Here is a 22131-nt window from a genome sequence, read left to right on the forward strand (position 1 = left end):
TACTATTAGATACTTAATACTTCATATTTTCTATGGCTACTTACCATTTTGAAATTCCACTTCATCAGTTATAGCTACAGCAATCTGTTTTTGCCTGGATATTATTTTAGAGAGTTCATCAAGACCCTGGTCTTGTGCTGTAATAATACATGTGTATGTTAACAAGATTCCCCTTAAACTAAATAAAAGGAAAATTTCATTGCCACAGCTCATATGACATGATACAATAGCCATACTCAATGCATAAAGGAATGAGAAAAGACAACTACTCACCATATAGTGAAAAGTAGTAGTTGTGATGAACATATAAAAAAACAATTTGACCATCGAAGTTTAGCTTCCGAACAACCATTCTTCTTTAAAGTATCACTCTCTCACTCTCTCACTCTCTCTCTCTCTCTCTCTCTCTCTCTCTCTCTCTCTCTCTCTCTGTCACACACACACACACACACACACACACAACACACACAGAGAGAGAGAGAGAGAGAGAGAGAGAGAGAGAGAGAGAGAGAGAGAGAGAGATTCTCCAGAGGGTGGAGGACTGACTGGAGGGAGAGAGTGCACGTGTTTTTCAGCACTTTGAAAATTAAGTATAGTTTTACGTATACCATTCCAAGGCAACTGAAGGTGCAATCACAAAAAATGAATAGGCATTGGAAACTTCTAAGCTTCAAGAAGTCACAGAATATTACAGTTCCAAACACTCATAATAATATTCAGTTTCCAAGTATTATATTTTGATATAATAGCACTAGAATGGCTACATAATCTCCTAATTTATTGAAAGCAAACAAAGATGTATTTAATATATAAGAAATTATCAGCCTCGATTGCGGTAATGAAACCGACCTTTACCTAGGTTTCAGCCCAAGTAATTCAGCCTTCTTCAAAACATATACCTGATTCTATAATATGTCAGGAGGGCATGGTCTAGAAATAAAACTAAAACAGCCTGAATAGGCATAGTCACATTTTAAAAATGTGGTACAGAGGTACTATGTGACTACACCAATTCAGGCTGTTTTAGTTTTATTTATAGACCATTCCATCGTGACATATTATAGAATCGGGTACACCTTCTGAAGAAGGCTCAATTACTTGGGATGAAATCTAGGTAAAGGTTGGTTTCATTACCACAGTCGAGGTTGATATTTTCTTATATATTAGATTATCACAATTGCTGACTGGGCTGCAATGTTGAAAGTACTAAAAAAAAAAAAAAAAAGATATATTTACTTATGACAATTTTTATTGGATCTGTGTTTTGAGACTTCAGTCCAAAGGCTGGTTTGATGTAGTTCTCCTTGCTAGCCATCTTGTACAAGTCTATTCACCTCTGAGTAACTAGTAACACCATGATCCATTTGAATCCATTTATGTAGCCATTCCTTGGTCTTCCTCTACAAATTTTACTATCAAAGTTCCTTCCTTTACGAAATTGATGGTTCCTTGATGCTTTAGGTGGAGTCCTATCAACCTTTCCTTACTTTCTTTATTCTCCAATTCTATTCTACCTCCTCACTAGTTACTTGATCTATCCTTATCTATATTAGATGTCAACACATTCCTTGTTTTCAGAATTGCTTTACTTGCTATAGCCAGTTTGTATTTTCTATCCACTTTACTTTGGCCATTGTCCGTAATTTTGCTGCCCAAATAGCTAAACTCATCCACAACTTTTAGTGTCTCATTTGCTAATCTAATCCCCTCAGCATTGACTGATTTAATTCAACTACATTCCATTACCCTTGCTTTGCTTTTGTTAATGTTCGTATTCATCCTATATCATCCTTTTAAGACACAGTCGATTTTGTTCCACTGCTCTGTCTCTGACAGAATTACAATATCATTGGTAAACCTCAAAGTTTTTATTTTTTCTCCCTGAATTTTAATTCCTTCTTCTTGGTTCCCTTTACTGCTTGCTCAATGTACAGACTGATTAACATTGGGTATAGGCTACAACACTGTCTCATTCACTTCTAAATCAATGCTTCCTTTTGATGCTCCTTGACTCCTGTAACTGCAGTCTGGTTCCTGTGCAAGTTGTAAATAGCCTTCGCTCCTTGTATTTTGACTTCAGAATTGCAAAGGGTGTATTCCTGTCAGAAGGTATCTACAAATGCTGTACACACAGCTTTGCCTATCTTTAAACATAAATTCTGTGGTCAGTACTGTCTCCAACATTCCTACTTTCCTCAGAATCTGAACTGAACTTCCATAAGGTCATATTCAGCCAGTTTTGCCATTCACCTGTGAGTAATTTCTTTTGGTACTTTGCAATTATGATTTATTAAACTGATAGTTTAGTAATAGTCACACCTGTCATCACCTGCCTTATTTGGAACTGGAATTATTACATTCTTCTTTAAGTCTGAGGGTATTACATCCACCTCGCATATATTTTACAAACTTGGTGGATTACTTTTGTCGTGGCTGGTTCTCACAAGGATCTCAATAATTCTGAGGAAATGTCTTATGATCTAGATGTCTCAGTTTGACTTATGTCTTTCAGTGCTCTGTCAAACTCTTCTTTCAGTATCGTATATCCTATCTCATGTTCATCTACTTCCTCTTCCTTTTCTATAATACTGTCTTGAAGTTCATTTCCCATGCATAGATATTCTTTCCCCCTTTCCCTTCCTTACTTAATAATGGCTTTCCATCTGAATTCTTGATACTCATAGAAGCGCTTCTCAGTTTTTTTAATTTTCCTGTATGCAGAATGTATCTTTCCCCTAATTACACGTGCCTCTATAGCTTTGCATTTCTCATCTAGCAATTCCTGTTTCACCTTTTCGAACTTTCTGTCAATCTCATTTTTTAGATGTCTGTATTCCCTCTTGCCAGCTTCATTCATTGCATTTTTATATTTTCTCCATTTATGAATTAAATTTAATGTCTCCCATGTTATTCAAAGATTTCTACTAGGCTTTGTCTGTTTACCTATGTGATTCTCTGCTGGTTTCAGTATTTAATTTCTTAAAGGTACCTATTTGTCTTCTATTGTATTCCTTTCTCCTTTTTCTGAGAACTGATGCCTTATTGTACCTTTAAAACTTTCAGCACACACTGGTTCTTTCAATTTATCCCGAACCCATCCCTTACATTTTTGGAATTGCTTCAGTTTTAATCTGCAGTTCATAACCAAAAAGTTATCGTCAGAGTCCACATCTGCCACTGTTAATGTTTTAAATGTGTCCAGGTATTTTCCACTTTGTATTAAATTATGTCCTGGGCAGATTTCTACCAGGTGGCTTCCTCTTCTATTCCTTTTACATTCTACTATTTTTTCTTTTCTTCCTTTCATACTATCAAACTTACAGCCTCCATAAGAGAATGAACAAACTTGAAAAAAATATTACTGTGTGTATTATTAAATGTTTACTATAAAAAGGTCAGAAGATATCCAGGTTCCACAAGAGAACAGTTCTTTTTTCATCAGTAACTTTATAGTCAATTAATTACTTGCATTTTCTTTAACAGGAACAGGAAATTGTTTAATATACAGGTTTGCTATGGATGAAATAATTTACTCCATATTTTTGAATTTTTTAATAAATAATTACTTAGGAGTCATGACTCTACAGCAGATGTTGACGAGATACCTATCGAGATATTAAACACATTTAAAGGAATGTTTCCTCTACCTATAAAATAGGACCTGTGCCATTGGTTTTCCAGGAGAGTCTTATCCTCAGTGGGAGAGATTCTGAATAACAACGGCAGTGGTTTATAGGAGAAACAGTCCTGTTTTTATGTTAGTAATAGTAAAATAATTGAGAGGAAAAAATATTCAAGTAACCTCTGAGCCTACAGAAAGAAGCTGAAATTAGATGTTTCAGATCATCTGTGTGTGTGTGTGTGTGTGTGTGTGTGTGTGTGTGTGTGTGTGTGTGTGTGTGTGTGTGTGTGTGTGAGAGAGAGAGAGAGAGAGAGAGAGAGAGAGAGAGAGAGAGAGAGAGAGAGAGAGTGCACATGTGCATTTTTTTTTAAGTGCGCATGGGAGGGGGAGGGGGGAGGAGGATAATATAAAGGGTGTTTATAAATGAATATCGGGGTTCTAACGCTTTATAATATGTATTACATGTATTATATTAAACTTACAGTTATAAATGATATGTTAAATGAAAGAGCAACTCAAACAGTTTTGCCAAGAACCTTATAAATGTTCAATGTGAGCACCATTTGTGACACGCCACACATAAAGTCTATAGCCGAGTTCTTCCCAAACGTTGATAAGTGTGTCTCCAGTGATTGCTGCTTCAATCTGGTTGCTTAATTCAGGGAGGAGTACTGGTAGTGGAGGCTCGTACACACGATACTTGATGACGCCCCAAAGGAAAAAAATCGCATGGCGTTAGGTTGGGTGAACATGGAGGCCATGCACAGCAAACCCTGTCATTGTCGAATGGGAAGAACTCGGCTATAGACCTGATGTGTGCCATGCGACAAATGGTGCTTACATTGAACATTTATAAGGTCCTTGGTAAAACTTTGAGTTGCTCTTTCATTTGACGTATCATTTATAACTGTAAGTTTAATGTAATAAATATTATAAAGTGTTAAAACCCCGATATTCATTTATAAACACCCTGTACAGTAATACATGGGTAACAAACAGTAACCATAAAATTACAAATGGGACAACCAAAAATGAAACTCAAGAATGACAGAATCACGTTAAAACAGGACAGGCCTACAGCTATTCAGTAATGCTATCAATGATGTTTAATGTTTATTTTCAAGAAGCGATAAAAGAGTGCTAAAGGTAGAAATATAATGTGAGAGTAAAAGATATCACTGTATAACAAAGGAAGACAACTTAATTAAACTGAATGAATATGCAGTGTAACACAAATTTCTGGATATTGGTAAACAAAATAGAAATTACAGTAATTATTATCAATAAAATCACTCACTGATCGGAATTCAAACTAGTGTTATCAACTGCAGCATCTTTTGAATGAATACTCGTAATATGTACATATGGTACTGTCACTTTGTATTTCTAGTGGTGCTCCTCAATGTGTATTCAGTGGCTCAGCAACCAAAATGAAGGAAGATTAGATTTCAATGTCCCACTGACGATGAGGTCATTGGAAACAGAAGCTCCACTATCAAACAAAACAAAGCAGAACAAAGGTGTTTTCTCTAAGTGGATAGTATAAGCAACTCCTACGCACCCTCCATTACCTAATATCAAACCTGCAAATAGCCCTGCAACTACTCTCCTAAAGACTCAGTACAGGGAATTATTTGAATGTATGTCAGTGTCTTGTCATTATTCTGCATAGGTGATGACTACGTACTATAAGTAGCTACTCTTGCTTGGGGACTATAATGTATGTGGAGTGACACACTCCAGGTGTGAAATAAAGGCTGATTTGTTCTTCTACAGGGTTTAGCAGTTTAGTCAGTACAAGGACTAATTATTGTGGGCAAATAATGTTAATGAAGTCATTCACAGTGCAACAGAAATAAAACAACACATAGTGTATATCTTTCTGACACTGAAAACTGTACTCAACTGACCTTGCACCATTCTCTGCTGCTGTTGTCGAAGTTCATCCACACTAAGATTTTCATTCTGTGACCCCTGAGGATAAATATCTTCATCTGCCCATCCTACAGTTCTGCCACTAGCAACAGATGACTGTGCTGGATTCTGTTGAAGCAGTCTCGACCTATTCCTTTCTCCAAAAGTGTCTCTTCAAGAACAAAATAAAGTGTTATATTTTATTTTCCACATAGTATATTGAAAACATTTTTAAAAAATGTATAATCGAGCAACCAGAAATATTGTTACAGAAGAATGCTGAAGATTAGCTACATAGAATGGATAACTAACAAAGAGACACTTAATCAAATCAAGGAGAGTAGAAATTTGTGGTAAATCTTACCTCAAAGAAAGGATAGGTTGATAAGGACAACCTGAGGGTTCGACATATTGTAAATTTGGTAATGAAGAGAAGTGTGAAGTGTAAAAATAGTAGAGGGAGACCAAAGCTTAACTGCAGCAAGCAGGTTCAAATATGAGTTGCACTACTAATGCAGAGAAGAAGAGGCTTGCCGAGGACATACTACTGTGGAGAACTGCATCAAACTGGTTCCTGAACTGAGATCATAGCAACAGGACAAGTACACACAAAAACAAAAATCATTAACAACTAAAAGAGATCTGCAAACATTTACATCAGCAAATATAATTTTTTAGTATTAATTTCCAAGTGGTTGCTTCACTGCATTGACATTGACAGCCAACTTACTTGTATATTTTTGAATTTATACTGCATCTACTCCTCTCTGATGAACATTGTGGTTTTTTACTGTCTATTGGTTTTATGCGAGTGTGTGCGTAATATAATACATTTTACTTTCAGATGTTCTTTCAGATATACCATAAAATTACATTGTTTGACAAAAAAAGTTAAGCACCCAGAATGTGAGGAGGAAACAAAATGAAACGTTGCAAGTTAAGAAGGTGCGTGACATAATTTCAGTGATTACACAATTAAGTCAGATTTACAATGAACTTGGAAGAATGAGCCCATTATCAGTATGGCATTATACCCCCATCTGGCCTCAATGTATGGACTGATTGAGCTGGGAAGGTTGTCATAAAGCCAGCGTATCCTCTCTTGAGGCAAGCTGGCCTTTGATAACCTGGATACTGGCACTGGAACAAAGTTGGTGTCTGAGCTGATCCCGTATACTTTCTACTAGAGACAGATCTGGGGACCTTGCTGGTCACAGAGTACCTCAACATCACACAGACAATCCACAGACACACATGTAACATGGCACAATGACACTTTCACCTGAGAGGTAGTACATGAGGACACACGATGTTCATGATGTACTGTTGTGTATTCAGAGTTCACTCAACCAGTACCAGCTGTAACCTGAAGTCATATCCAGTAATACCGCTGCACTTCTCCAAAACCTCCCCATGTCACCACCATACTCACCGGATGTGGTCATCCGGGCTAGTGCAGAACTGAAATTTATCACTGAACACAATGTGATGCCATTCATAAGCTGTCCATGCTTCCCAGTCATGGCACCACTCCAAAGCAGTTGATGGTGTTGTGTTAATGGAAGCCTATGCATGCGACTGTAATTCCCGAGTCTAGTGGCTGCTAGTCTCCGATCAAGGGTGCTGGATGGCACAGAATGTTGCAGGTAGTCCATTAGTTGTTTTTGGATGGAAAGTGCAGATGCAAAGGGTTTACTATATGCTTGGTGCACAATACAGTGATCCTCCTTTGTGATGTTCAGAAATGGTCAACCTGATTTTTCCAAATTTCTCCTTGTTTCATTCATGACTTGCTTATGGGCAAGGATGTTGCATAGTGGGTGAGGATGAGAAGATAGTGAGGAGGATATAGACTTAAAGAAGATGGAAGCTGGTAATGGGTGGTATTATAAAATAATCAGTTTATTATGTTATACTAACACAAATTATCTACAGAAGAATGGTACAAGAAATATAAATAAACCTGCAGAACAATTAGTTTGGGTTCCAAATAAATGTCAAAAACATATGAGCCCATAACTTCAGTGCAGCTCATCTTAGACTATACATAAGGAAGTCAACATATGTATCACTTGTAGATTTAGAAAAAGCTTTCGACATTGTTGACTGGAATACATTATCATTATATACTGAGGTGACAAAACTCATGGGATGGTGATATGGACATATGCAGATTGCAATAGTGTTGCACACACAAAGTATAAAACAGCTGTGCATTGGTGGAGCTGTCATTTGTGCTCAGGCAACTAATATGAAAAGGTTTCCAATATGACCATGGCTGTACAACGGGAGTTGACAGACTTTGAATGTGGAATTGCAGTTGGAGCTAGACCTGTGGGACATTCCATTTCGGAGTTCAATAGAGAATTCAACATTCCAATATTTACAGTGTCAAGAGTGTGCCAAAAATATGAGATTTCAGGCATTACCTGTCACCAAGGACAAAGCAGTGACCAAAGACCTCCGTTTAACGACTAAGAGCAGCAGCTTTTGCATAAAGTTGTGAGGGATACCACGCACACAACACTGCTTGAAATAACTAAGAAATCAATGTGGGATGTATGACAAACATAACCGTTAGGACAGTGTGGCAACATCTGGCATTTAAGGGCTACAGCAGCAGAAGACTGCTGCGCGTACCTTTGCTAACAGCACGACACTGCCTGCAATGCCTCTCCTGGGTCTGCGGCAATATGACCACAGATGACTGGAAAACTGTGGTCCAGTCAGATGAGTCCCAATTTCAGTTGGTAACAGCTGATGTAGGGTTCAAGTGTAGTGTAGACGCTATGTCAAGTTGCTGCACTGTGCCAGGCAGAAGAAGGTCCAGCAACAATGTTAGGAGGTACCCCATGACCTTTGTCACCTCAATGTACATCACCTCTAGAACTTGACTGACCAACAATAACAAAGAATTTATGTGTTTTTTGCAATGCTCACTGACTCAAGGTACTTATTTTCAGTGGGAATGGATTTTAAAGTGATGCATCACAACTTCTCAATAACTGTGATTCTGAAACTCTCAAACTTTCTGACATATCATAGATCACAAAGGATTGTGTGCTGCATACTTGAAATGGTATCATTATTGTTCTCACAACTGTGAAATTAGATTACTGAAATGCAAACACACTACATTCACTAACTTGAACTGGCAGTACATAATGGAAACACATGGTGACTGCATTCTCAACCATTCTCAGGATTATAGAAGATTTAAGGGTTGATATTTCTTCATCCTTTCTGTAATTACTTTGCATTCCTTTTTAGGAGATATTTGAAATTGTGAAGTTTATTCAGATTTATTGAACTTCACATAAAACTGTTGAAATCAAGAACCATACATTAAAATGTGCAGTTGAAGAAGACTAATAAGAAAATGAAGGAATAGCAGCATGGTGAGCTGAAAGAAATATGAAATGATCGCAAGAGAAACTGAATATCATGTTGAGGAACAATGCATTATAATCTTTCAGTAATATAAGACAGATTTAAGGGTTTCACTTACCGATCAACAAACAACTGCTGCATTTGTACTTCTCTGCTTTGTAGCTGTTCGACTAAACGTGACCGTCTTTCCGCTTCCTGCCGTGTTCTAAAACTGAATCAAGGACAAAAGTTCCACATTGTTTCCAATCTACACCATATTTAAGCATAAAACATATGAAGAAGTTAGTTTTTACAGTGTCATCATCCAACAGTATTTTCACCTTGCATTTGCATGACTCGCCATTTGAAATAGCACATAAGTAGGTTGACTGTCTAGATTCATGATGTCACACGATTTAAGAGACAGGTAATAGAACCAAATGCAGTGTGGAAGAAAGTCTAACTATTCTATAGACCACACTTTAAAAAATTCATATTAAAATATTATTTAGATGCCAGTGTAAGATCTGAAGCTGCACCAACATTTTCAAAAGTTGTCTACTCTCCTAAAGTGATAGGTTCATTGTGGTGTATTATTCCCTTTCCCTCACAATTCTGTTGTGCTCCATCCTCAAGTTCCACTTGTTGCATACAAATACAACCTAAACAAACTGTTCAATTTCCATTTGTGGTATCCTTATCACCCACTCATGAAATGTTACATCCATTTAGGCAAACAACATTTCACATTCCTTGTGTAGTACAAGGAACGATGATTATGACAGAATAATATAAAGTACAGAGTAAACAGCGGAACATATACTGTGCATGAATGTTTGTTTTAATATGTGTAGACATTAACCAGGAGATGTGGAATACGATAAAACGACAAGGTGTGTCGACACGTAAACGGCTTCACCTGGTGTGGGTGGGGCCTTTTACGTTTTGGCGTTGCGGCTTGGAGGTGGCTTGGCCATCAAGTAGCAACCACACTCTCCAAAAATGAAAACAAAAGACAAGATGGTTTTGCATAAAAAGAAATAATCTTGGAGGTCATGTTAAGCCTTCGAGGCATATGTAGTATGAAACGTTGTGGTCTACTCTAATTCATGAGTCACTCTAATGATCTTTAAACCCATTCAAGGAAATATATGTTTGTAAAAGGAACACAGAGGATGTGCTTTTTAATGATATGAGTGGAAGTTCCTTCTTTTACTCCAATAGCTACAGAAAGTGAAAAAGTCAAGCCTTTCCTTGGCTACATATGGGATTTCACAGGCACTGATTAGCAGGACCTCTACTTCAAAGAATCAACTATGATGACCACAAAAAGCAAATACATCAGACAGCACGTCAGATGATAGATCTCATGAAATGTTCTGACTCAGCTAAAACCTTAAACCAACAAGAAAAATGCTTCATTTGGTTCCCAGTGTACATGACATGGAGCATCAGAGCAAAAGGAAGAAAATAAAGAACTATAATTTTACAAAATCTTAAAATTCAACGAGTGATAAATTATGGCCCCGCTAAGAGCAACAAGGATTAAGCAAAGGGAGAAACTACAAATGAAATAATCTTGGAGGTCATGTTAAGCCTTCGAGGCATATGTAGTATGAAACGTTGTGGTCTACTCTAATTCATGAGTCACTCTAATGATCTTTAAACCCATTCAAGGAAATATATGTTTGTAAAAGGAACACAGAGGATGTGCTTTTTAATGATATGAGTGGAAGTTCCTTCTTTTACTCCAATAGCTACAGAAAGTGAAAAAGTCATCTGCATCAACTACATGATGAGAGAGTGCAGTTCATTGGGAAGGATGAACTAGTCAGAAAATACCGAAATCCACTTTGAAAACTTTTTCTTTTTCTACACTGGGACACAGTGTTTCAGTGTTATCACCTTTAAGAAAACTATGCAGTAACCATTTATTAGTGCAATAGAGGGTAAATAATAGAGAATATTTGCATTGTATGTCCGTCATTACTATAAAAATGACTGCAAAGGCTCCAGAATGGTTTAAAGGTTTATTACAACAAATGTCTGACGAAATGAATTCTAATTTTAAGAAATAATCTGATAAAGTAGATTCAACAAATAAGAAACCATCTGACACTAGGAATGAATTATCCGACACTAGGAAGGAATCTGACAGAGTAGATTCTAAGATTTAGGAACTATCTGCCAAAGTAGAGTCTAGAAGTAACTAACTGTCTGTCAAGATCGAAAATACAAAAGAAGAACTAAAATTAGAGATAATACAACATGCCATACAGGAAATAGAAGTTACATTAACTAACACTGCAAATAGTTTGACCCAGTTACCTCAGGAGTGGAAATATGAAATCAATAACCAATGTGATTTAGTTAGCATGGAAGTCAATGAGCAACTCAAAAAATGAGATGATAAAATTAACAAAGTAGGTCAATTTGTAACTATATTGTCTAAATTCAGTAACAATCTGTTAAGAAGAAAGCAAAAGGTAATATAGGAAATCTGAAGACAAACCATATTTATACAATTGTAGTTCAAGTATTTTGGCAACTTCAGTTAAATTACGTGTCAAGTAAACAATGCCAACACGAGACTAAAAGAACATTTTAACTGCAACGGTGTAATTTCTCGGCGGATTTGGAGAACAGCATTTCGGTCAGTTAGGAGAAGATTTCGAAACCTTTCATCAGTGGGGATGCAGTAGTAGCTGAGCAGCACTGTAGGGGTTGCAGCTGTATGACACAGTGCAACCCACCTATCGCTGTGTTCAAGACACTGGCTGTGCAGGGTGATGCAAATCATTTCAGTATATTGCCATGTACACGCGACTGCATCAACTACATGATGAGAGAGTGCAGTTCATTGGGAAGGATGAACTAGTCAGAAAATACCGAAATCCACTTTGAAAACTTTTTCTTTTTCTACACTGGGACACAGTGTTTCAGTGTTATCACCTTTAAGAAAACTATGCAGTAACCATTTATTAGTGCAATAGAGGGTAAATAATAGAGAATATTTGCATTGTATGCCCGTCATTACTATAAAAATGACTGCAAAGGCTCCAGAATGGTTTAAAGGTTTATTACAACAAATGTCTGACGAAATGAATTCTAATTTTAAGAAATAATCTGATAAAGTAGATTCAACAAATAAGAAACCATCTGACACTAGGAATGAATTATCCGACACTAGGAAGGAATCTGACAGAGTAGATTCTAAGATTTAGGAACTATCTGCCAAAGTAGAGTCTAGAAGTAACTAACTGTCTGTCAAGATCGAAAATACAAAAGAAGAACTAAAATTAGAGATAATACAACATGCCATACAGGAAATAGAAGTTACATTAACTAACACTGCAAATAGTTTGACCCAGTTACCTCAGGAGTGGAAATATGAAATCAATAACCAATGTGATTTAGTTAGCATGGAAGTCAATGAGCAACTCAAAAAATGAGATGATAAAATTAACAAAGTAGGTCAATTTGCTGTTAGATCATTCAACTAGGTTAAAGAGAAAATCTCAGGGGTGAAATAGAGTGTAACTGTTTTAGAACAATGCAAAGAATTTGGAGAAATAGTTAACACACCTGAAACACTATCTAATTTGGAGGAATAATTACATGAATTTGTGAATTCTAATGCACAAGAGAAAGTAGGATTGCTTAATAAAACACTCTTTCTAATGAAAGTGCTGAAGAACACAAAAAAGAATTACCGAGACAAAGTTAAAAGTATATGGATCATTATAAAAAGAGAGACAAACAGGAACATAAAATCTGAACAAGCAGGACTCCAAAGTCCTCAGGTTGTGGTTCAGACAAGAATAATCAAAAAGTTGCAGCCTCTGATTTTAATACCCTTTTTCACTGTAGCTGAAAGAACAGGGAACCATAATAAAAAAATCTCCCACAGAAGCCATACAGCTACTAAATCACATGCAAATCATACCAAATATAGCACTTCATTTCAAAAGCACACTTCCTAACGAAACTGCAAGAATTACAAAATTATTTAAAGGTTCTGGATCTTCTGGATATGACGGAATATCAAATAGGATTTTCAAATCACGTGCAGACTTCTTTAGTCACATATTATGCTATTTATGTAACCAATCAAAACTGGGGCCTTTCTGGAAAGAATGAACATACAATAGTGACGCCCATCCAAAAAAGGGAGGAAAGGAAAGTATTATCCAATTATTGGCCCATCTCTTTGCGGCCTGTGTTCTCAAAGGTGTCCGAGAGAGTAGTGGGATTTATGGCCAATGACACAAAATGGCTTATTGACATCTACATAGTTTGGCTTTCGTAAGGGATTCTCTATAGAGTGAGTTACATTTAGCCTAACAGATGAAACTCTAGGTAAATTAAATCTTAGAAAGTATCCAATGGATATCTTTTGTGACTTTGCTAAAGCTTTTGACTGTGTAAATAATAAAACATTGCTATAAAAAAAAGCTTCCACACTATAGCATAAAAGACAAGCCTTTGATGTGGCAAGGATCTTATCTACACAACAGGAAGCAGAGTTATCTTAATAGAGGGAGATGTAACAGTAATCTCAAACTGGAGAAATATAAAATACGGAGAGCCCCAGGGTTCCAGCCTTGGGTCACTGATTTTCCCGATGTACATTAATGATCTACCAGTTACAATTAATGACAGAGTAAAAGTAGTCATGTTTGTGGATGACGTGAGTATTCTGATGAAGTGTCCAACGCCACAATACAGGATACAGCCCTGACAGTCACTAATCAAATGCACAAATGGTTCACGATTCACAGCAAACAGCCAAATGCTATTTTTTTTAAAAAACTAACATTATACAGTTTCAGTCAGCAAATAAAAAACTCCAAGTTCCTGAAATGGAGATCAACAAGCGAAAAATTTATGAAACGATACATACAAAATTCCTAGGCATCCAGACAGACAGCTAAGATGGAAAGAGCAAATTGATCAACTGGTCAAAAAACTTAGCGCAGCATGTTTTACCCTGAGAGCTATTTCTCACCTTGTTGACAGAGAAACATTGCTTTTGTCACATTTTGCATATTTCTATTCTGTATTCTGCTATGGTATTATCTTCTGACGAAATGCTACAGGAGTTGCAAAAGTCTTCAAACCACAAAAACGAACAATGAAGTTCATATGTGGGGTCTCAAATAGAAAATCCTGCAGAACTCTCTTTACGACTCTCAGGATGTTTACTGTTACAAATCAATATATATGTTCACTGATGATGTTTGTAGCCCACAACAAGAAATTATTCCAGAAAAACTGTGACAGTCACAAGCATAAAACAAGACAGAGGAAAAACTTCCGCTAAGGCTCTGCAACTCTCGCAAAAGTCTGTAGGGGCATAACTGAGTCAGGAATAAAAGTATACAACAAGCTTCCCATCAACATAAAAACAGAAATTAACAATATATAGGAAAGTACAGACATTTCTCAGAGAACAAACTTATTACAGAATAAATGAATCCGTATAGCAATACGGAAACCTTCTGAGTAAAAATAGATGAATTCACTTAGATTAACCCTCTGACAAGCATGCTTACTGTTGTCACATGAGCAGGAGAGTGCTGTAAAATTTACAGCATGCTCATTTGTCAGTAAAAACAAACTTGTCTTGAACAAATTATTACATTTATTAAAGCAATTCATATTCACTATCTTCTACATTTATAACAAAAGGTTTTGTTCTTTTAGTTCTCTAAATAACAATTTAGCCAATATTTCTGACATATGTTCACTTTCACAACACCGTTTACAGACAATTTGTTTGCAAAATAATTCTGGCAATGTTCAGAAAAATGAAAAAGTCGGCAACGGCCGTCTCCTTGTAATTCTTTGAAATGGAGCATCAGGCACACATTTTAGCTACAATGTCAACTCCACCTTTTGTTATGTACTCATGATTTCAGGTTTGTTTGTTTCTTCATCCACTGTCGCCATGTCATGCACAGCAGACAGAAGTATGATAGCACAGTTTTTACAAGGAATATATGAAACTAACGTCTTATCCTAAATCCAAGCATTACACATTCCATTTTCATTTGTTTTGTTTGGGAGAAATTATGGAACAATTTCACGTCTGTTCTTTGTCATTGTACCAATGTAAGTGATAGTCTTCTGCAGCAAATATTCAGAAAGGAGGTAGCTTGTGTACCAATTGTCAGTTGTAAGGTTCCTTTTAGAATTTTCTAAAGGCACCACATATCTTTACACTGTCCTCAGGAGCATTAGATACATGATGTTGTCCAAACCGCATACAGCTTACAAAAAACAGATACCTACTGTAACTCACTACAGTCCTAAGCAGTAGCATTCCTATTCATCTGCTGCCCAGAGTTCCAGTACATTGGCATGATGGCATTTTCTTCTTTTTCTTTTTCTTCTTCAAAAAAAATCCCAAACACAGCCATTATTTTGTCACTTTATTACCTCTTTGCGCGAGAATTGATGTGTGTCTTGCTGTTTATTTATACAGGTATTTGTATAGATTATGATTTCATCAATTAAGTCGAGGTCAGTTACTTTCAAAAAAGCACTAACTTTATCAATTATATCCATCACATTTCTCTTTGAATCTGGTGGAATTTGTACAATGTTTTTTCTGTTGGTTTTGATGTTTTAGCACACTCACTTTTACACCAATGTGAAACTTCGTATTTTCAATAAAGAACCCTCATCCATCAGCTGCCTCTTCGGGATCACCATCTTCACCTTCAAGTTCAGATTCACTGCCATGGTCCTACTCAGTGTTTTCATCACTCAAATCTACTTTACTATCCTCTAAGTCTGAAAGGTCTGGATAGAATTTATCGTCACCTGTAGGTGATGATCTTCTTTGAGCAGTTTCCTAACTTCTTCACCGATACACCTTTTGAATTGGAACAAAACATCAAAGAAATGAAACAAATAAATACATTCAGATGTCGGTGTAACCAAAGTAACATTTACTGTGCATCTAAAAAAAAAGGAGAGTAAGTATAGTTAACTTTTTAGTACACTCTGGATATTCACTGCTGGAACAAAGCTTGCAACTGTCACACCAGCAGGCATTCATTGCACTGTTTACAACATTCAACATGTCATTGCTTACAATTCAGAAAACAAACTGAGAAAGCTAACCAAATGAACTGAAGCCACTTTAACATTGTCATGGAAACATCAACAATGGAATACCTGGCAACAATGGTGCAGTAGCTCAAGGTTAAGGAATTGATAAGGCATAAAAACTGCTCCTGTTGTACTTTTTACAACAGCGCATCTGCTCAATGGTTAAAAAAAAAAAAAAACTACTGTTAAAAGAAAATCTTTACCTATGTGATGAAGAAAAAATTGTTTATTCTTAACATTAATTATAATGATAAAATGTAAATTTATTTATATCACAGGTACATGAGGAAGATAAAAATTTTGTATTTTAATTTAAATCAAATGACAAAACCTAAATTTATTTGTGGCACTGAGATAAAAATGTGTACTTCCATTCATTCTCCTATTTTAAGCATTCACTTGAACTTATGCCAGTAAAATACAGATAATACTGTCCGCAATCAATTGTTCATAGAAAGTAAGTATTTGTATGATATATAAAATGCTCACATAATTTTGTATTATTTCACTTGACTTGTCCTATATTACTAGTACACCCTATGTACAATAAGTGATCAACAGAACCAAATAAAAAATCAAATCAAATAAATTTTGAAACCTGATGGAGAAGTTCACTTCCACATATTTTTTGAGAGTATTTTCTAGATCTTTACCACAAACCTTGGAGGGTAGCAAAATGATAGATTTTGCCTCGAGTTATATAATAATTGTTGCAGCAGAATGGGGCACAGCTCATTCTGAGAATTTTTCATCTGGGGAGGATTTTAAGGAGCAATTTTGGAGAAAATGTTGATCTACTAGCACACAATAGAAATTGACATTATTATTATTATTATTATTATTATTTACATTTTATGGCCTTCATTGGACCACTCTAGCCAACTTTATACAAAGAATTTTTCAGTTTCCTGTCAGCCCAGTACTTCTTCATTCTCTCGTATCTCATCCTTCTTTCTTCATCGGAAATCACCCTTACTATTGTCTGTTTGTTGATTCTCATTTGCAGACTGGTTTATTTGCCTGCGAGTTTCCTGATTTTGTCAGTTTTGTTTCTTAGGTCTTCCAATGTAATATGTAGCTCATCCATATCTTCCTTGATTTTTGTAATCCACTTAATGTTGCACTTACTATTCCACAATTTTTCTATTATTCTCTTGATGATCCTGTTCTCTGGTGTTCTGATTAGGTGTCCGAAAAATGAAATGTGTTTCTTCCTGATTGTACTCATTACCAGTTCTATTTCTTTGTAGACTGTTTCATTTGTCTCTAGAATGAAATTTTCACTCTACAGCGAAGTGTGCGCTGATATGAAACTTCCTGGCAGATTAAAACTGTGTGCCGGACCGAGACTCAAACTCGGGACCTTTGCCTTTCGTGGGCAAGTGCTCTACCAACTGAGCTACCCAAGCACGACTCACGCCACCTCCTCACAGCTTTAATTCCACCAGTGTTTCATTTGTAGCTACCCTCCAATGTCCATCCTTCTGGTACAATTTGTTGATGCACATTCTGATGATTCTTCTCTTTATTTTGAGTATTTTGTCTATTTGTGCAGTGTTAGTTGTTTTGAAGATGGTTTCACTTGCATATTTTATTTCTGGTTGAGTGACTGTCTTGTAGTGTTTTAATTTTGTTGCTATTGACAGACTCTTTTTGTTGTAGGTGTTCTTGGTGACATATTGTGCTCTAGTCGATTTGTTTATTCTGTTATGCCATGTTGGCTTTTAATTGAGGTTATATGTTATGATTTCTCCCAGATTTATCTAAGATTTTGATTTCTTGGTTTCCTATGGCAATTTTGTTTATGAGTGGTGGGTCAGTTAACATGATGACTGTTTTTTCAAAGGATATACCAAGACCAATTTTCTATGCTATTTCCTGTAGTGAGATAACTTGTTGTTTGGTTTCCTGAATACTGTTGGACAAGAGAGCAAGATCATCAGCAAATACTAGACAATTATTAGATACAAAATACTATAATAACTCTTGCAAAAGTTTTAAGTAGTATATAGAATCGCATCTGACTTGTTCCAAACATTTAGATACAACATACAGGTGTCCCATTAAGTCTAAATATTGATACAAAGGTACCCATATTATGTACAAAACGATGTTTGGTATAGAGGCTAGATGACGGTTAATGATTAACTTTCGTTGAGGGATTAGATACACTGAACAAATAAAGGAATAAACATACACCAGAGGACAACAGGGGAAGTAACAGCATGGATAATAAGAGAGTCCCAAACAAGTTCATTAAGAAACAAAGCATTAATGTTTGCCAAGTACAAAGAGAAAACAAAGATAGGAATACACCAACGATTGGGCAAAACATATCCAACCCCTGACACAATAAAGAGTGTTAAAACAGCACTATACCTTCACAAGTTTTTGCACCTAAAGCAGTAGCTAGTAGTGAGAACAACAGAACACAGGGAAATCAAAGAGGGACACACACAGAGAATACATTGATGCTTTACTCTATAATAGTTACGAAAAATGGAGAACGTCCTGGAACAGGGACCACAATCCAGGACGTAATAAACAGCTATTGGACCCATACATAGAAAAGGTTGTTTCCTTTGCTATAAGATAGCTATGAGAGAATGGTTATTAGAAGAGGAAGAAAGAGAAAAGAGGATATTCAACCGAAGTCCATAGTAACCAGGACTATTTATGGAAAAATTGTAGATATTTATACTGATTCAGTTAGTGAAGTATCTTTAATGTCACAAGAACTAGTACATGCTATAAAAACCAAATTGCATTTCCAATGTTACCAGTTATAAGAGTATATTTAGTAGGTATTACTGGAAACAAAGGTAAGCCTCTGAAGTATGAAATGAGAATACCTATCACTATAGGAAAACACGAGTTCTAACAAACTTTATTAATAATGATGAAAATAAATGTACCTGTGTTACTTGGGTATGGATTGGTTGTTAAGGTACAAAGTAGTTGCCAATTCTGATACCAAGACCTTATTTTGTAATTTCAATGGAAGCAGTGGTAAAATGCCATATAACTCAGAATCTGAGACAAATACATCCATTATCTTAAACATGAAAATTCATTTGATTATGAATGCTCAGTTAGTTTCACACGACGAAATGGCAAATGACATACTAACTAGTGAAAGGCTGATATTTAACAAAGCTTATGAATCACCACTGTTACCCGCAGAACAAAAGCAAGAGTTATATAAAAATATGACTAAATACAGTGAAGAATAAACAAACAAGCAGCCTTGAAAATTTCGTACTCTTACCATGTCCTCTTCCCTTCCCAGTATTAAATGATTTAAATAAATCTGTTCTTTTCATTAAAAATAAAATATTTAGTGTTGTGGATCTTAATTACTGTCTTCTTGGCTGAAAAGAGTAATTTATTAATTTTTAAGTAATGTGTGGCGTCTCCAGAGTGCAATCGAGCGCACTCAAGGTTAAAGTTCTTCTTAGCAGCCAGCGTACAAAACAACTTTTCAAGATTGTAGTTCTGAAAAAATCTTGGCACTGTTATTCAAGAGCAAGTCAGACAGATACGATTCTGAACAACTATGATGGTCTGTGTTGGTAGGGCAAGTTCCACAAATTTTCACTTTTTACAAAAGATAATTTGTTCATTCAAATAGACTGTGATATTAAACAGGGATCACACAGTACTACTTCACATTTGAGATCCTAAGTCTTCTGCTTGCTTGCACTTTGTATCATAATTAGTAGGAGAGGAAAGATGATCATAATGTTCACTTCAAAAATGAGAAAAAAATTTACCTTTTAAGATAACAATTATTACTTCATAAAACTTTCTTCTCAGTGTTCAACTATTATGGAATATATTCATCTTCTTACAAGAGAATATACTGACAAAAATTAATATTTTCTAATATCTTGCAGCAATGGCGGCTGTTGCTTCCTTTTTAACAATAGATGTACACCTTTGAAAATATGTCCTTCCTTAGTCAAGTCTACTATTAGAAAAAAATTATTAGTAAAGTCCTGGAATATACAAGTGTGTTAAAAATCATGGAATGCCAACAAGCCAATGACATTATTAACAACGCTGTGCTCTCACAGGTGAAAGCGATAATTCAGGTTATGAAGTGGTACTATAATACCAAATACCTATAAGCTTGAGAGCAGCAGATCAAGAAGAAATCAACAAAATGCTAAATAGCCACATCATCAAACGAAGTTTGAGCATATATAATAATCCATTACGTGTAGTGAAAAACACTACAGGAGGGGCTCATTTGGTGCTGGACATGTGTACATTAAATAAACATACAGAAACCAAAAGGGACAGACCCATTAGTATACAGGAATTATTAACCAAATTTGAACAGGCCAAATATTTCACCTCCATGGATCTTACACATGGTTATGGGCAGATCAAGTTACATTATGACTCTAAAAAATATACTACATTTTTATTTGATGGAAAATCTTACCAATTTAGAGTATTACCATTTTGGTTAAATCTTTCAATGTTGGGTTTCATATGGGCACTCAATGAAACATTAAGTAAAGAACTGTCATAAGAACTCATTGTCTGTGTAGCTGACATTTTGCTAGTATTGAAAAGTTGGGACGACCATTGTCATTTACTCACGAAAACTTTGCGAAGGTTGAATGAAAATGGGATAGCCACAACATTGTGAAAAATCACATTTTGCAAGGGAAGAATTAAATTTTTTGGGAAATTTAGTTGGGGTTAAGGGCACAAACCCACCCAGACAGAAACAGAGCTATACAGGAGTGACCGGAACCTCAAAATCTAAAACAGTTGCATTCACTTTTAGGATTAGCTGGATCCTACCATTTATACACACAGGGACAAGTATTGAATAATCCATGGTTGATATATCTTTTAAAGCAACGGTCTGTGTGGTTGTAGGATGAGGGTGTAGCGGAAGCTTTTACAAATACTAAACAGGCACTGGTAGATGCCCCTATTCTGTCATCCTGTAATAGTTGAACTGTTTAAGCTGGCCACAGATGCATCGGAGTACAGAATCACAGAGGAATTATTCTAAAGGGAGTGGAATCCCAAAATAGGGGAGCAAAGAACAATAGCACTTGCTAGCAGAAGTTTAAAAACACATGAAATGAACTTTACATCCATAGAGAACAAACTGTTAGCAATAGAGTGGAGTGCTGAAAAAATATCTCAGCTGTGTTTTTACAAGAATATCAACATAAAAATTAATTATATAAAAGGATTGCAGAATACAGGTCCCAATGCATTATCACAATTACTATTATGTTTGAGTGTTATTAAATGAACTAAACGAGCGGGAGTGATTTTTGCCATCAATTTTTTGGGATTAAGTTACACGAATAATGACATAAGGACTCTAGCCTTGAGGATAAAACAAGACATGAAAGAGGGTCTTTATTTTAATGATATTTATAACAGTTGCAAAGAACTATCATCACCCCACTCAGAAAATTCTGAGTGGGCGATGATAAAACATGCGTTAGTTTGGAAAGCACCTCAGATCAGTGAAGATGGAGACTATGTTTTCCATGTGATGTAGAAACATATTTTATACGGTTCATACACAAATGATATGGTCATTTTGGAATAAGGATGTGTATTACACACAAGTGTAAATTTTATTATTTCAAGAATATAACTCATAAGATAGTTACTATGTTAAGATCGTGTACAGTCTGTCAACTCATTAAAGAGGATAATAGTCATGCGCACTATAAACCATATGTGATAATTCGAAAAGAACTGCACAATTTAACGGCACTGGACTACTTTGGCCAATTACCCACAGGTAGGGGAGGAGTAAATTACATATCAGTAATGGTCGAATGTTGGTCTAAGAAAGTTAAACTTTATCCCATTAAACAAGCAAATACCACTGGACAGTATGTCCAAGGTGTTCAGCCTGACTGGGTTGCCTCCAAACACATCTCCAACGATTGTCTCATTGAAGACATATGCCACACTCATTGTTGAAGTGGATGTGATACCAATCATAAGCAGTCCATTCAGCATGTTGTTGGGCCCATTTGTACCACACTGCATGGTGTCGTGGTTGCAAAGATGGACCTCACCATGGACATCGGGAGTGAAGTTGCACATCATGCGGC

At 36.0% G+C, this 22131-nt stretch overlaps 1 protein-coding gene across 2 annotated transcripts in view; it reads right to left on the minus strand.

Moving 5' to 3' along the window:
* LOC126473295 (syntaxin-8) overlaps positions 1–22131 on the minus strand; it is a 65859-nt gene that overhangs the window by 13871 nt on the left and 29857 nt on the right. For both annotated transcript variants that reach the window (XM_050100262.1, XM_050100263.1), the window contains exons 3-5: positions 9045–9131; positions 5533–5708; positions 45–137 (exon numbers count right to left, since the gene is read on the minus strand). In XM_050100262.1, the coding sequence (XP_049956219.1) occupies positions 45–137; positions 5533–5708; positions 9045–9131 (356 nt within the window). The remainder of the gene's footprint in view (positions 1–44; positions 138–5532; positions 5709–9044; positions 9132–22131) is intronic.

Source organism: Schistocerca serialis, chromosome 4 (assembly GCF_023864345.2).
Source record: "Schistocerca serialis cubense isolate TAMUIC-IGC-003099 chromosome 4, iqSchSeri2.2, whole genome shotgun sequence".
Lineage (NCBI taxonomy): Eukaryota > Metazoa > Arthropoda > Insecta > Orthoptera > Acrididae > Schistocerca > Schistocerca serialis.